Source organism: Perca fluviatilis, chromosome 3, assembly GCF_010015445.1.
Source record: "Perca fluviatilis chromosome 3, GENO_Pfluv_1.0, whole genome shotgun sequence".
Taxonomy (NCBI): Eukaryota; Metazoa; Chordata; class Actinopteri; order Perciformes; family Percidae; genus Perca; species Perca fluviatilis.
In genome coordinates, this window is record NC_053114.1 from 45,699,519 (window position 1) to 45,715,817 (window position 16,299).

Genomic DNA, 16,299 nt, shown 5'->3' on the forward strand with positions numbered 1-16,299 from the left:
TCATTTGAAATAATAAAAGTGTTGATCATTTAACGTGGATGTGTTTGTTGTTATTGGACTCATTCAATATTTTTTGGGAAAATCAAGAAGAGAATGTAGAAAAGGGAAAAGAAGAAATGTAAAATTAAACTGTTTAGGAATAGAGATTTTTTTTTTTGACGTTTGTGTCACTTTTGGCGAAGTTATTCTGACTCTTTTTTTCGGCGTTTTCCGATGTTTAATGGCATTTTTTTCAACTTATTTCCACAGCTCCGGAAGCCACTATGTTAAGTTGTTGCTATGGTAACGTTAGTAAAGGGCGCAGAGAGAGAGACTGGCTAACGCACAAACATAATACCACTTTAACTGACAGTTTCTACAATGGCGTCGAAAACCATCGACCCTTTATCAGTTGAGGAGCCTTCAGGAGTTGTTGAAGATGAGGAGGAGACGGAGGAAGAGGAGCCAGCGGCAGCAGGAGAGTGGAGCCGGGAGACTCAGGTTAGAAACTACGGTAACTTACCGGTTAGCTCGGCAGCTAACGTTGGCTAGCATTCTGAATTAGGAAACTGACCAACGTCAACCGTTAGTAACAAACGGTAGTGGAGGTTTTAGGTTATTGGCGTCCGTTATCGTCCATTAAAAGTTCTGTTGCTGCTGCTGACAGACTCATATTATTATTCTAAGTGTCTGACAACATTATGGGATGGATCCCTACAGAGATAGAGCTTTTAGTTAAAGAGTAAGATCCTTTTAGTTTAACATGAAACAGCCCCGAAATCACCATCAAACTCACCAACCAAAATAATCAGACTTTAGTGTGTAAGAGCAGATATCCACCAACATGTAAAAACAGACTAGTGTGTATAGAGCCAGCATATCTCCACCAGACTCCATGTAAATAATCAGGACTTTTAGCTGTATAGAGCGCAATCCACCAGACCCATGTAAATAATCAGCAGTGTGTATACCATATTCACACTCTATAAATAATCAGGACTTTTAGCGTGTATAGAGCCAGCATATTTCCACATGTAAATGGGTGAATTAAGGGTTTATTTCAACCCAACCAGAGTGGTGATTGTTGGAACAGTGGAAAGATGAAAGTTTCTGTCCACTTTGATTGAAGTGTGTTTTTCGATTATAAAATTACTGTTTATTTAAATTAAGTCTGGCCAAGCTATATACTGTACAATACAGCCTTATTGAGATATTAAAGTCGAATATCCAAGTACCTCTTACACATCTGGATAGGACTACCCCACATTAAGCCTATATTATATAATTGAATTCAGCTTCACCTCGACCAACCATAACATTATACAGTTCTACTTTGTAGTGATGCAGTAATATAACGGATGCTACTTGTTTTCCAGCGTGTTTGTGATGTAACGGTGCTGTGGTGCGTTCACGTGTCCGCAGGTTCCTGGGAAGGTGTTACGGGCTCACAGTGACGTCGTGACGGCCGCGCGACTCTGCTTCAACGACCGCTGCATCCTCAGCTGCTCCGCGGACCGCACCGCCATCCTCTGGGTAACCTCGCGGTGTTTCGGTTCACTAATGAGAATGGGACACGATACAGTGTTTACTCCCTCTGCTGCTAAATCACTGTTTTCTCTGGATAACAATGAACATAATTGGCCAGAACTATGTTTCTGTTAGCACTTTGAGATTGCTGTAATGAAATAACAGCAATAAAATATATTATTATTATATTATTATTATTAATAACCCTTTCCTTGACTGGGTTACAGGTGAGTTGCATCAGACACAGACACCCAGGATATTAAACCTGTTTCAAGTCATTAACATATAAGTTCGCAAACTCTCACTTGAAGCACTAAAATGAATTAAAAACAAAAAAGAAATTGTTTTTTATTATTATAATTTTTAGGGGGCCTGAGATAACATTGGGGGGGGGGGGGTCCAGATCTCCAACTATCTAGGGAAGTCCCGGGACATGTCTGCATGGATTGAGATAAGGGACAAAAACCTCAAAACATTGTGGAAAAAAAGCAACAAAAGAAAATTTGTCGAAATTAAAACTCAACATCAAAGGGCTACAAATATCAAAAAAGGCATAAAAACTTTGGAAATAATATTGATAAAAAGGCAACAAAAACTCAGAAAGAAGCAACAAACAATTGAATTTTTTTTTCCAAAAAACGACCTAGAAAAAAAAAGCAATAAAATCTGGAAAAAGCTACAAAAATTTCAGATAAATTCCAGTAAATTATGCCTATGGGGGGGGGGGGATGTTTTTTGACTAAAAGGCCCTGAAAACCCAGTTTTTGTAAAACCTCCCGTTGTCCTCGGGTCCAATTTGACCGTTTTCAAAAAGTTTCTATATCAGAAATTTGAGTTTCTTTCAACCAAAATGACAAAAAAATAATAACATGGAGGGTTCAGTACGACGCTCTCCACAAGTAAAATACATAATCAGCTCACTACTTTCATTGAATGTGGGTGTTTTATTCAATTTTATAGCATTTGAAAAAAACTGATTAAAAGAACGTTGCAAAAAAAGTCAAAAAGCGCAGAAAAAATCGACAAAAAAAATTGGAAAAAAGTTACAAAAGTGTCGGGAAAAGCTTCGAGAACATTGAGAAAAGTGACAAAAACAACGTAAACATCAGGAAAAGTGACACAAGTGTCGGGAAAAGACGATCAAAACGTTTGTATTTTAAATTTTGACCCAGACTTTGATGACTTCGACAGAGGGGCATTTAATGGACTCTTAATAGAGGAGGAAATGAATCAGAGGGTCCAGTGTAACCACGAGGTGTTCTGGTGCCATCCCAGCTCTCTACCGTTGGACTGCTGTCTAGCAGTAATCTGATGCCTGTCCTGTTGACCTTTGACCTGCAGGACGTGGAGACCTGCAGACCTCTGAGGGTGTTTGACGGAGTTCACAGTAAAACCATCACAGAGTGCTCTCTGATCCCAAACACCAACAGGTGAGATCTTTACCTGTGTAACATCATCAGCTCAGCAGCTGATTCCCTTTCAGACGCTTTAGGAGGGTCAGCTGGGTTTAACACTTCTCAGTAATAGATGGAAAACTGCTCCTGCTCTCTCTCTCTCTCTCTCTCTCTCTCTCTCTCTCTCTCTCCTCTCTCTCTCTCTCTGTCTCTCTCTCTGTCTCTCTCCCTCTCTCTGTGTGTGTGTGTCTGTCTCTCTCTGTCTCTCTCTTTCTCTCTCTCTGTCTGTGTGTCTGTCTGTCTCTCTTTCTGTCTCTCTCTCTGTCTGTGTGTCTCTCTCTGTGTCTGTCTCTCTGTGTCTGTCTGTCTGTCTGTGTGTCTCTCTCTGTGTCTCTCTGTCTGTGTGTCTGTCTGTGTGTCTCTCTGCCTGTCTGTCTGTGTGTCAGGATGGTGACAGTCTCCTGGGATAAGAAGATGGTGTCTACAGACCTGGAGACAGGACAGACTCTGGTAACTCTCAACTAGAGCTGCAGCTACCCATTCTTCTCATAGTGGATGATGGTCTGGATGAATGGATGGTCTGTCTGTCTGTCTCTCTGTCTGTCTGTCTGTCTGTCTGTCTGTCTGTCTGTCTGTCTCTCTCTCTCTGTGTCTGTCTGTCTGTGTGTGTGTGTCTGTCTGTCTCTCTCTCTGTGTCTGTCTGTGTGTGTGTGTGTCTGTCTGTCTCTCTCTCTGTGTCTGTCTGTCTGTGTGATAATAGAAATAATAGTTGCAGCCCCAGTTGATGTAGTTCTGGAGATAAATGTTGCTATAGATTGTGGTGTGTGTCTGTGTGTGTATGTGTGTGTGTCTGTGTGTGTGCGTCCCTGACTGTTGTGTGTCTGTGTGTGTGTGTGTGTGTGTGTCTGTGTGTGTGTGTGTGTGTGTGTGTGTGTGTGTGTGTGTGTGTGTGTGTGTGTGTGTGTGTAGTGGAGGAGGCGTCAGGCCGGTCTGCTGACCTCCTGCAGCTCGTCTCCAGACGGCCGGCTGCTCGTCTGTTCTTCAGATCCCCAGAACGGTGTTTACATCAGCGACGCAGCCAGCGGACACACACTGCACCACGTCACCGGTAACCACAGCAACACACTGTCACCACGTCACCGGTAACCACAGCAACACACTGTCACCACGTCACCGGTAACCACAGCAACACACTGCACCACGTCACCGGTAACCACAGCAACACACTGCACCATGTCAGTGGTAACCACAGCAACACACTGTCACCACGTCAGTGGTAACCACAGCAACACACTGCACCACATCAGTGGTAACCACAGCTACACACTGCACCACATCAGTGGTAACCACAGCAACACACTGCACCACATCAGTGGTAACCACAGCAACACACTGTCACCATCACAGGAGGAAAGAGTACACACATATTTAGTAAAAGTACTAGATAGATAGATAGATAGATAGATAGATAGATAGATAGATACTTACTTACTTACTTACTTTATTGATCCCCAAGGGGAAATTCAAGGTCCCAGTAGCTTGAAGAAATCACACACAACATACACATACATCATAAACAGGATGATAAGATGACAAATCCACATGAATAATAATATGGGCAATAAAAGAAAAGATACTAAATAAAAAGTAAGGTGCTCTATGAGAGTGTGTGTCATGGTGGTAGTGCAAATAAGTCCAATAGTGCAAGGAGAAAGTCTAGAGACCAGCATTAAATATGGACAATATAAGAGAATAATGTAGACATAGGAATATAAAAACTATAGCAGTGCAAGGATAAAGATCAAAGAAGATAGATGGATAGATAGATAGATAGATAGATAGGAAGGAAATTAAAGACAGCATTAAATATGGGCATTATAAGGGAATAAAGTAGACTGTAGGATAGATACAAATCAACAGTCAGTGTTAGAGATTTGAAGTAATTAGGTTGCTATTACTTTGTGGAACATTTGCTTAAGTACAAGTAAACTTACCCGTATTAAAATCTAATCGGCACAAAGCCTATCACGCTTTTGATTTGTTGATACTTTTGCCAAAGCATTGGAGGTAAACTAGGTCAAAAAGGGGTTCATTGCCTCCGTAGTTCCCCTACGTGGGATCTGCCTCTGTGATGCGTGAGTTGTGATTACTCTATAAGCCAGTAGTTTCCTCTGGCAGATCATCAGTAAGATGAGTAGTGTGATTACTCTGGCAGATCATCAGTAAGATGAGTAGTGTGATTACTCTATAAGCCAGTAGTTTCCTCTGGCAGATCACCAGTAAGATGAGTAGTGTGATTACTCTATAAGCCAGTAGTTTCCTCTGGCAGATCATCAGTAAGATGAGTAGTGTGATTACTCTTTAGTAATCACATACACACACTCTATAGTTACGTTAACACTACACTCAACAGCAGGTAACGTTAGCCTACCGTTAGCTAGCAGCTGGAGTAAACACGGTTAAAATGCTGACAGCTAAACGGTGTAAAAGTGTGTCTGTATTTCACTGGAGGATTCTAACAACAAACAACACAGATGTTGTGTTCACTTGAAATTCGCCTCGCCAGCCTTGTGCTGCATTCAAAGTTGTTGTAAAATACCCTTTTCCCAACCAGTGGTTGTTTTTGTGGTTTAACAGGATTTTACTGGTGAAATAAGTTATTGTTATAAGTTATTCAGTGTGCCAATGTGCTGCAATAGCAGCAATCGGCAGAATGACTATTATCCTGCATACTTATTCCGCCACATTTTTGTCCTGCTACTAGTCACAGAGTGTTGCCAACACATGCACACAAAATACATCAAAACGTGTGTAATGACCGGGAATGGTGTGCTATGACTTTTCTAAGAGATTTGCCACACGGTATTCACGATATTGGCAAAATAAATGCAGCGAAATTTCCCATATACTTTAATGGGAAGTCTTCGGGAAATCACTTAACATCGCTCAAAACAACCCCTCTTTGGGGCCATACTGTATTGCCATACTTTAATGTTGAAAAAAAATTAAAGGTTTGAACCAAAGAAAAGACCTTGTCCTTTATTGGGCTGAATGGGCATTCTGATATCAAGCACGGTTTCTACGAAATCACAGTTTATGTATCGTCCAATTTTCAGACCGTTTCAGATTTCCCAATGTGTGTGTATGGGGAGAGAATGTTGAGAGTCAGAGGGGAGGACAGAGGGGGGAGCTGCAGTACGATTCTCTGAAATCTTTCCAAACAAATTGCTCTCCCTCCTACAGTTTTCACTCTTCATACATCATGGTTGGTCAAAATGTAGGACATGTTGTGCCGGTTGCAGACATGTAACTATGGAATCCACCAGACCTAAACTTTTGTCTCTGTTCATACCAACTGCTGACAGAAACAACGAAAAGAAATATCTGAAGGACGCAGATGGTTCCCTGTTGGTTACCTGCTCTGTGTCACATATATTTGACACCACAAACATAAAAACCACATCAATGTGTTCGCCAGACGTTTATCTTTCATGTAATGATAATATTATTGCCGTTTAGACCCACGGTTTTTGAATTACAGAACAAATTTAACTCACCTTTTTCAGCCCTTCTGAGTTTGCAGGTATGGTAACACAGTGAGAGTGGGTCTGTTTCCTCTGGCAGATCATCACCGCTCCACCATCACACGCTGTCGCTTCGACCCCCAGAGCCAGCGCGTGGCCTCGGTGTCTGCAGACCGCAGCATCAAACTGTGGGACCTGCTGGCTCACAAAACCACCGTCAACATAGACAGGTAGGACACACACACACACACACACACACACACACACATACACACACACACTGGAGACTGGAGCTGTCCTCTACTAAAGAATCTCTTAGTCAGCTCTGTTTAGTTCTGGTGTTGAGACGGCAGTAAGACGAGTGCTTAGGGACCGTCTACAAACTACAACACTGAAAAGATATAAATCAAAAATTTTTATTAATTTAATAATTAAATAAGGGAGTGTCTCCAAACTTACCTCAATTATAACGTGTCTCCTGCTAGTTGTACTACAGCACTTATATTATTATATTATTAAATAAGCATATGTCTATTTTTGAAAAATAATTTTGTTGTATATCTTTTCGGTGTTGTAGTTTGTAGACGGTCCATAAGCACTCGTCTTACCGTCTCAACACCAGAACTAAACAGAGCTGAATTAGAACAACTTTGATGCATTTCTTTCCCATCTCCTGCAGTCAGATTCACTGTGTTCACTCAGAAGGAATCCCTTCACATGGGTAGCCACTAATAATGACATCTCCAACATGTTAAGAGGCTAAAAGCACGTTTAAAACCTGCCCTGTTTTAGCCTCCTGGGTGCTAACGCTAGCAGGTGGATAACACGGTGAAGGCAGCACCGATTGGTTTCGTTTTTCTCGCTACTGACAGCTCTCCAAATTTACAAACCACAGAGCTACCGGAATTCTCCTTTAAAAAGATTTGTAAAAAACGGAGAAAATGCCCTTAGAACTCAGACCGTTTCTAACAACCACTTCTCACAGTTTATAATTGTGTCTTTTCTGTCTTCCTGTGTTGTTTTGTCTCTTTCTGTCCCCCAGTAACCACAGCAACGTGGTCTCTGACTGCTGCTTCACCACCAGCGGGTACTTCCTGTGCACGGCGTCGTGGGATAAGAGTTTAAAGCTGTGGGACCTGCAGGCCGGAGGGTTCAGGTCTCAGGGCGGGACGCCGCTGCAGAGAGGCCACCAAGGCAGCGTGAGTTCCTGCAGCTTCTCTGCTGACGGTAAGTCCACGGAGGTCCTAGACAGGTTTTAAAAAGGTCTCTCCAAGGTCTTTCATAATGTTGTCACACACTTAGAAAGAGTAAGATCCTTTTTTTAAACATAGAAACATCCGCAAACTGTGTTAAACCCACCAGACTCCATGTAAATAAACAGTAATTTTAGCATCGTAAAACACACTTCATTCAAAGTCGACAGAAACAAAATAAAACTATGAAAAGCTGTTTTTGGTTTGTATTTTCCACTTTCCAACATCACAACTCTAGTTCTGGTTGGAATAAACACATAGTTTACCCATTTACATGTGGAAATATGCGGGCTCTATACACGCTAAAAGTCTTGATTATTTACATGGAGTCTGGTGGAGATATGCTGGCTCTATACACGCTAAAAGTCCTGATTATTTACATGGAGTCTGGTGGAGATATGCTGGCTCTATACACGCTAAAAGTCCTGATTATTTACATGGAGTCTGGTGGAGATATGCTGGCTCTATACACGCTTAAAGTCATGTTAAACTAAAAGGATCTTACTCTTTAACTAAAAGGTCTATCTCTTTAGGGACTAGGGCTGAAACGATTCCTTCTCTCTCTCTCTCTCCCTCCCTCTACGGAGAAACAGCTGATCAACGACCTAATAGCTTAAGTGTAACAGAGCTGTGTGACATTATAATCAAATATATAAATGAAAATAGGTTGAGTATAACTAATATGTACATATAGGCCTACTGTATAGATCAGTCAGGTTGAAACTTGTAGTTCTGAAAGTTAAGTTGCACAACTTAATGTAATGTTTGTGTATGTTTAATGTATGCCTAAACAATGTAATATGGCACTTAAATGCACTTACTATGTTTAGTTTTTTGAGAGATGATATTGTAAGCAATGTAGGCAATACAAATGTTGCTTTTTCCCTAGTTTGGGTTGTTTAAAAACGCAAAATAAATTATCCGATTAATCGATTACAAAAAGAATCGATAGCTGCAGCCCTAGTAGGGATCCTTTCCATAATGTTGTCAAACACTTAGAAAGAGTTACATCTTTTGAAAAATATTTTTTATGTTTTATGAATCCCAGGATACATCTTTCTGTCTGTGTGTGTGTGTGTGTGTGTCTGTCTGTCTATCTAGTAACACAGGTAAGCAGCCTATAAAGTAAACCACACCTCTTTATTATCATGAAACATTGAATCTTTTTCTTAAATGAACATTAAACTGACAGTAGAACATTTATCCTCATTAATAAAAACAAACTATAATCACTTATATAATTACAATTATACAAATCGTAAAGTCAACAATTACCATCAGCAGTCATACCCAAAACTTTACATGTCTACACCGATATTACTAATAAGAGCAACAACAGTTATGCAGTAAAATAGAACATATGAGGATTGAGAGAGAAGTTCAAATAAAGGAAGTAAATGCACATTTCAAATGTTCTCTCCACTCTCTCCCCTTTCTGTCATTTAAAGGGGTGATAGAATGCAAAACCGATTTTACCCTGTCATAGTTGAATAACGACAGTTCGGTGGGTAAATAGGACATACATAGAAGCTCAAAATCCCATTGACACCCCTTTTACTATGAAAATCTCATATTTTGAAACTGCCGGGCAAATCTCAACAAAGCTAGTTGCTTACGTAAGCATCTCAAAATCCAGAACCTTTGTCACAGCCATGGGTGTATTAAGAGAACGGTCACACCCCAACATTTACATAGGCTACACAACTGACCTGAGATCAGGTAGTACATTTACATAGGCTACACAACTGACCTGAGATCAGGTAGTCTTCTGAATCTAGGTCACGCAGATCTCTGCTATTCCATTACAAAATTCACTTCTGAAACTTTTTCATGCGAGAAATCAACCATGTAAAGCTCAAATATGGGCCGAGCTAGTCTTCACAAATATTAACTTGAAATCGGACACCGTTGTTAGCTTTATAAGACATTTAGTTAGATGTTGTATAAGTGGCGTGACATGTTTGTAACATGTGGTAAGAGATTGCTGGTGTAACAAGCTCGCTGACGGCGCTCACACAACGGGCCATTTAGCTAGCAGGAAGAGGGGAGTTGAAGGTCCTGGAGCTCTGTCAGGGCAGCGGTGTTGGTAGTCCCTGCTGTCGGCTGCAGCCGTGATGGAGCTCCAAGTACCTCATAGCAGGCCGGGGTCTGTGAAGGAAGGCAGGCCGGGCGGCGAGGCAGCAACAGCGGCTGAACTCCGACACACAGTCTTACCAAATTTGCAATTGGCCATTAATTTTCGTAAAACGGCCCATATTTGAGCTTTATATAGTTGATTTCTCACTTAAAAAAGTCTCAGAAGTGAATTTAATAATGAAATAGCCCGACAAACAATGTATAACTTTGCAGTGTCTGAAATATGAGGCCTGCTGCCGAGTCTCCCATGTGTTTCTATGTAGTTTGCTCAAACCAATCAGCGCGTAGCTCATTCTGAATATTCATTAGCATACCATATTTGGAAGAAAAGCTCTTGTTCCAAATAGAGCCATATTCACAGGGTAGTTAAGGGCCTATAAAATATCATTCGGGCAATTTCAGCCCAACCAATGTTACATACCCCATTAGCAAATACCCTATATAATCATTCTATCACCCCTTTAAGAGTCTACTCTGGGCCCCCACGCAAACATTTAGGCTCATTCACTTTAGGAGTGATGCATTCTGGGAATGTTGCCAGTTTATTAGGTAAACAGTATCAACATGACAAATCAGAAACACTAAAAACAGAACAATGTCTTTTGGTTTTCTCTCTCATCTCTCTCCTGAAAAATTACTTTTTTGTGATCAACAATGAATAATTTTTTAACAAAAAACAAAACATACAACCTCGCAACTTGAACACATGCCCCCCCTTCATCACCACACGCACGCGCACGCACACACACACACACACACACACACACACACACACACACACACACACACACACACACACACACACAGACACACACACTCATCCTTGGAAATTAAAAAGAAAACATATTTTTATTAAAATCCCAGTTCTTGCAGCACATTTACACCAAAAGCAGCTCAGCTGTAGTTTCTCATTCTGGGCTTTGGAAATATTTTGTGTCTCAAACAACAACCAAGGAATGTTTTCCATCAGGTCATTTGATAAAACACATCAAATCTTAATTTATCTTTTTTTTTTTACACCTAATAAACGACTTTGCGCTCTCTTCTCCTTCTCTCCTCTCTTCACCTTCTCTTCTCTCTCCACCTTCTCTGAGTTCTCTGAACCTGACAGAGAAATCTCAGCTGGAAAGATTTTGATTTCTGCAGTTTTAGCATCACCAGCCTGTCCGATATTGAAACAAGGGAAGAGTTTCTCAGTGAAAGTGTCTCTGTGAGTGTAGATGTGAGTCTTGTCTTCAGAGTTGTAGAAGGACACCTCCCCCCCCTCATAGTCCAGCTGGACTCTGATCCTCTGGAGACTCTTCTTCACTGTGATGCTCTTACCAGATCCATTAGTGTATTTTCCACTGCCATGTGATAAACACCAGATTCCATCTTCTGGTGAAACATATCTTTTTCCCTTCCTGTCAGCTGACTCTTTGGCTAAACCCACAACCCAGCGAGGATGATCTCCCACCTCCACCTCCCAGCTATGTTTCCCTGAGCTGAAACCCTCAGAGCCCAGAACATCTGCATACCTGCTGTATCTCTCTGGATTGTCTGGAAGCTTCTGGTCTGTGTCTCCCTGCCTCACACTAGTCAGATCATCAGACAGATAGAGACTGATGGCTGCAGTGTTTGGGTCCAGAATGACGGGACAGAAGTGGACCTTGTCCTTCATCTTCTCCCAGACTCTGAAGGACAGGTTGCCCAGATGTTTGGCCACATCTGTCAGCGCTCCTGAGAGCAGCTGTGGATCTGACAGCGAGCACTGGTCTCTGGCTCTGCTCTGAGAGGCTTTATAACTGCTGAGGAACGGCACGCTGTCTTTCTGCAGGTCTGCTTCCACAGCAGAGATGCTGTCTGACAGAGAGGAGATCTGCTCCTGAATCCTCTTCATCTCTCTGCTGACAGTCTTCCCCCTCTGCTGCTCTTCCTCCCTCAGAGCTGCCAGTCTGGACTCCTCTTCCTCTTTCAGGAACTGGTGCAGCTTGTTGAACTCGGCTCTGATCTGACTCTCTGTAGACAGCAGCTGCTTCTTGGAGTGTTGATTTATTTCATCGTGTGTTTCCTTCACTCGTCTGTGTTTGTCTCTCTTGTCCTGCAGAGACTGTAAGTCAGATTTCAGCTGCTCCTTCAGATCTCTGACTGCTTGTTCTACAGGAACCACCGTGTGACCGTGGTGGAGAGAAAACTCACACACGGTACACACAACTCTATCTTCATCCTTACAGAACAATTTAGGCTTTTCTTGGTGTTTACTACACACCACCTCCACCTTCTTCTCTCCCTTTTCTGTCTCAGGTGATCCAGATTTCTGTCTCCCAGCAAAGTTGTCAGCCAGTTCCTTCAGTGCAAAGTTCACCACAGGAAACTCTTTTGAGGATTTTCTTTTACAAATGGGACAGTTTTTGATTTTAGCTTGTTTCCAGAATTTGTGCAGGCAGCTTGAACAGAAGCTGTGGCTGCAGCTCAGAGACACAGGATCTCTGAAAGTCTCTGAACACACATGGCAGTTCAGGTAACTTTCAACAAGATCAGTGTTCTCAGCCATCTGTCTTTGTATCTAAATGTCTCTCAAAAACAAGACTCACCGAGTTCCTGTCCCTTCTCTTGACTGCTTCAAATCTTCCCGTCGTGTGTTTTCCAGCAGAGATCGTACACCCTGTAATGGCGTCTCAGCTCCGTTCAATAAATGTCAAAGTCTACTGTCCTTTCCCCTCACCTGTCACCAGGTGAATTATTAACAGCAGGATTATTCAACATTATCATCGTTGATTTAGCAGGGCTCCAGACTAACTTTTTGCCTTGGTCGCACTGGTTCGCCTAATTGTTTTTATTTAGGTACACCAGCACAAAATTTAGGTGCATCCAAATTTTTCCTTGCGTCGCCATGAACGCCACAATTTCAAGGTCACCTTTTATCACGCTCCATATACATTCATATATCTATTATGTCAATTATTTTAAACAAGAATAAGGAGTTGGTACATTTTTTAATTTTTTTATTTGAAGCACAATTATACTGTACTCAAAGTCTTATAGCGCCCTTGCTGTCAAATGCCCCTCAGATGGCCAACACCTGTAATTTGTCCTTCTTCCCCTTTGGCCTTGGCTAAACCAGCTTGCCACACTCCCTAGCATCAAAATTCTCCAAACTGGACCCCTCCACACTGATTCTTATCAGAGCTTCCACTAGTCTAGGACTACAAATCATATCTCTGTATTTTTCGGCTGAATGTCGATACACAAGAATTTAATTTATACACAAAAAATAATAATAATAAAGGAAACCAAAAAAGCGAGGCAAGCTCTCACCTTTGACATTTCTTTTGAGACAATTATGTAGTTGAGATGCGAGTATAGGATTTATACCGTTACACCACTAATCGTTACATCCCTACACACAGGACACTCACACACACACACACACACTCTCCGAAACACACACACTCCGAAACACACACACACACACACACACACAAGCACACACACACACACACAGGCACGCACACACATGTTAAAATCTACTGTCCTTTCCCCTCACCTCTCACCAGGTGAGTTATAAACAGCAGGAAATGCTGTGATGTCATTTAGTCACCAGCAGATGGAGGCAGTCATTCAGAGTTGAATGTTTTCCTCTTGATTAAGAACACATTTTCCTTGTGTAGGCACAGCAGTAGACTCATAATAAAAACAAAGCAAAATATGCAGCCTGTAACAAAGCTATGTTTTGATTCACATAATAAAGAAAGAAAATGAAATGTATGAAATGAAATGAGTTATAGTCTACATAGGACTAAACATTTCAACAGCCTGACTCACACTAAACCAGTTTTTATTTTAATTTCAGAGTCCAATTTTTTGTTTTTTATGTTTTTTGGCTAATAAAAATCTTCCTGTCATGTTTCCACAGCCAGCCTGCTGGTGTCTGGCTCTTATGACAGGACTGTTGCACTCTGGGATATGTCGTCCCTCTGCCAGACTCTCATCCTGAGGGTGAGACGAACAGACACACACACATACACACACACACACACACTCTCTCTCTCTGCTGAAATAAAAGGCATCTTTAATGCTTTTTGTCTTCCTGTGTCACAGGGCCACAGTGATTGGGTGACAGATGTGTCAATCAGTGCTGACAGGAAGTTGGTGGTCTCTGCCTCCAAGGTATAAATCCTCTCTAGTCTCTCCCACTGAACTCAGCTGATGTGGAAGCATTCTAACATGAGCCGCTGAGTGTCCTGTGTCTCTGTAGGACAGGACGCTGAGGTTATGGAACATGGAGAACATGGAGGAAATCCCACAAGTCCTGGAGAAGAGGAGGACACAAGGAACAGGAATCCACATCCTCAAGGTGAACAACACAAGCCATCCTTTGTTGTTCTGCTGTTGAAATGTAGTCTTGCATTGTCTGGCTGCACCACAGATGCATTCTGGGATAGGAGAACAAAACCTCTCTGGGTTGTTTGCATTTCTTTAAACCGATCCCTAAACACATGTAGTTTATAAAATCTGATGTTTGATTCTAAAGTAAACTAGCCGACAATATAACGGCTACAAGTCAGCTGAGATGATGAGACCATTAAACACACAACTGGTTGGATCCTCTACACACACTACAATGGGAGGAGACACAGAGAGAAAGGCAGAAGGAAAGACAGAAAGAAGGAAAGACAGAAAGAGGAAAGACAGAAAGTAAGGAAAGACAGAAAGAGGAAAGATGGAAAGACAAAGAAAGAGAAGAAGGAAAGAGAGAGACAGACAGAACGAAAGACACAGAAAGAAGGAAAGAAAGAAGGAAAGGGCGAGAGACAGAAGGAAAGACGGAAAGAAGGAAAGACAGAAAGAGGGAAAGACCGAAAGATGTGAGGAGTGTAGAAAGGCCTTCCCAGTGTCTTGTTGTGTGTCTCCAGTGTGAGGAGTGTAGAAAGACCTTCCCAGTGTCTTGTTGTGTGTCTCCAGTGTGAGGAGTGTAGAAAGGCCTTCCCAGTGTCTTGTTGTGTGTCTCCAGTGTGAGGAGTGTAGAAAGGCCTTCCCAGTGTCCAGGCTGCAGACCTCCGAGCTGCTGACTCGCTGCGTCTTCTGTCGACTCAAATCACCCTCCAGGTACCGACCACAGCCGCCACCGCTCATGTGACTTCCTGTCCCAGAGGTCAGAGGTCAGAGGTCAACCACGCCGCAGCAGCAGCCGGTAGGAACCGGAGACGGTTTACAACCCAGCCTCACCTTCAGAGTACCTTACTGTCTCTGTGTTTCCACATTGTACAGATGTGACATTTTTTTTTTCCCTTTTCCCGATGTTTTAGTTTTTGTCACTTTTCTTCTGCACTTTTTGGGCATTTTTGTTGTTTTTTGTCACTTTGTTCAACATTCTTTTATCAATTTATCTTTTCAAATGCTATAAAATAGAATAAAACACCCAAATTCAATGAAAGTAGTGAACTGAACATTTATTTAACTTGTAAAGAGTGTTGTAGGGAACCATCACACGTTAGTTTTTTTTTTGACATTTTGGTTGATAGAAACCCAAAATTTCTGATATAGAAATTGTGGTGGAAGCCGCAAACCACTGTCTCGTTCTTCTAGCAAGTGTGTGTGTGTGTGTGTGTGTGTGTGTGTGTGTGTGTGTAAGAGAGAGAAGTCCCTTTCTCCATTTTGCATTCAAACTTACTGCTTTCTTAAGTCTGATCTATATCATCATTGATTCAAAGATGTTGTTACATTAGGGTTAGTCAATTCATACAGACAGTTATAGTGGACAAAGTAAGTAAAAGTACTGATTCCAAACTGTAAACATTTTCTGTCACCTGCAACATTCCATGAAAAATATTACCTAAGTAAAAAAGTATCATAAAAATTAGGGATGCACCGAACCCAGATTTTTGGGGTTCTGCCGAATACCGAACCCACTGGTTAAAATTCTGCCGAACACCGAATCAAACCCTACTCCCATTCTTAACACAGTAAATACGTTAATGATTTTTAGCCCAAGTAGTGCTGGATTACATCAGCTTCTTACAATCTGTTCGGTATATGGTGTGAAACATGATATTAAATATAACGCCAATAAGAGTGTTGTCATGATCAGTAGAACTAAAGATGATAAAGTAAATTTAGGGCGTGTACGGCTGGTGTAAAGATATCTCTGTTCAAAGCATATTGCACACCGTTGTATACTGCGCACTTGTGGTCAAACTATAAAAAGGCAAGTCTTTTAAAATTGAAAGTAGCATATAATGACGCAATGAGAATATTACACACAAGACCAATATGGTGTAGTGCAAGTGAGATGTTTGTGGTGGCAAGAGTGAGAACCTTTCATGCTGTTTTAAGAAACCTAATGTTTAAATTCATGTGTCGGCTTGATGGGTCACAAAATGAAATAATAATGGGCTTAACTGACATACGTCTAAGCACTACACGCTACCAATCCCATATGTGGAAACACTGGTATAATTGTCTCCTGGTAGAACAATAATTTTCTTTTTAAATTTGTTTGTTTTT

At 41.5% G+C, this 16,299-nt stretch overlaps 3 protein-coding genes across 3 annotated transcripts in view; 2 read left to right on the forward strand and 1 right to left on the reverse strand.

Moving 5' to 3' along the window:
- The window catches only part of gpatch1 (G patch domain containing 1), a 30,585-nt gene extending 30,552 nt beyond the window's left edge, over positions 1-33 (forward strand). The window contains exon 20 of the mRNA XM_039794144.1: positions 1-33. This exon is cut by the window's left edge and continues 85 nt beyond it. The gene's annotated coding sequence lies outside the window, so the exon portion shown is untranslated.
- A 183-nt stretch (positions 34-216) lies between these two features.
- The window catches only part of LOC120556536 (WD repeat-containing protein 88-like), a 93,168-nt gene continuing 77,085 nt past the window's right edge, over positions 217-16,299 (forward strand). The window contains exons 1-10 of the mRNA XM_039796179.1: positions 217-480; positions 1,402-1,512; positions 2,848-2,936; positions 3,347-3,410; positions 3,870-4,008; positions 6,525-6,654; positions 7,467-7,651; positions 13,709-13,791; positions 13,894-13,962; positions 14,051-14,149. Coding sequence (XP_039652113.1) covers positions 361-480; positions 1,402-1,512; positions 2,848-2,936; positions 3,347-3,410; positions 3,870-4,008; positions 6,525-6,654; positions 7,467-7,651; positions 13,709-13,791; positions 13,894-13,962; positions 14,051-14,149 — 1,089 coding nt within the window. The 5' untranslated portion in view covers positions 217-360. The remainder of the gene's footprint in view (positions 481-1,401; positions 1,513-2,847; positions 2,937-3,346; positions 3,411-3,869; positions 4,009-6,524; positions 6,655-7,466; positions 7,652-13,708; positions 13,792-13,893; positions 13,963-14,050; positions 14,150-16,299) is intronic.
- On the reverse strand, positions 10,214-12,589 carry LOC120555455 (nuclear factor 7, brain-like). The gene has a single exon (XM_039794145.1). It carries the CDS (start codon positions 12,344-12,346, stop codon positions 10,814-10,816), a length of 1,533 nt encoding a protein of 510 aa, XP_039650079.1. The 5' UTR covers positions 12,347-12,589; the 3' UTR covers positions 10,214-10,813.

Bases quoted from the DNA above. Each gene is read 5' to 3' on its own strand.
- LOC120555455 (XM_039794145.1), bottom strand. From the start codon at position 12,346: ATGGCTGAGAACACTGATCTTGTTGAAAGTTACCTGAACTGCCATGTG.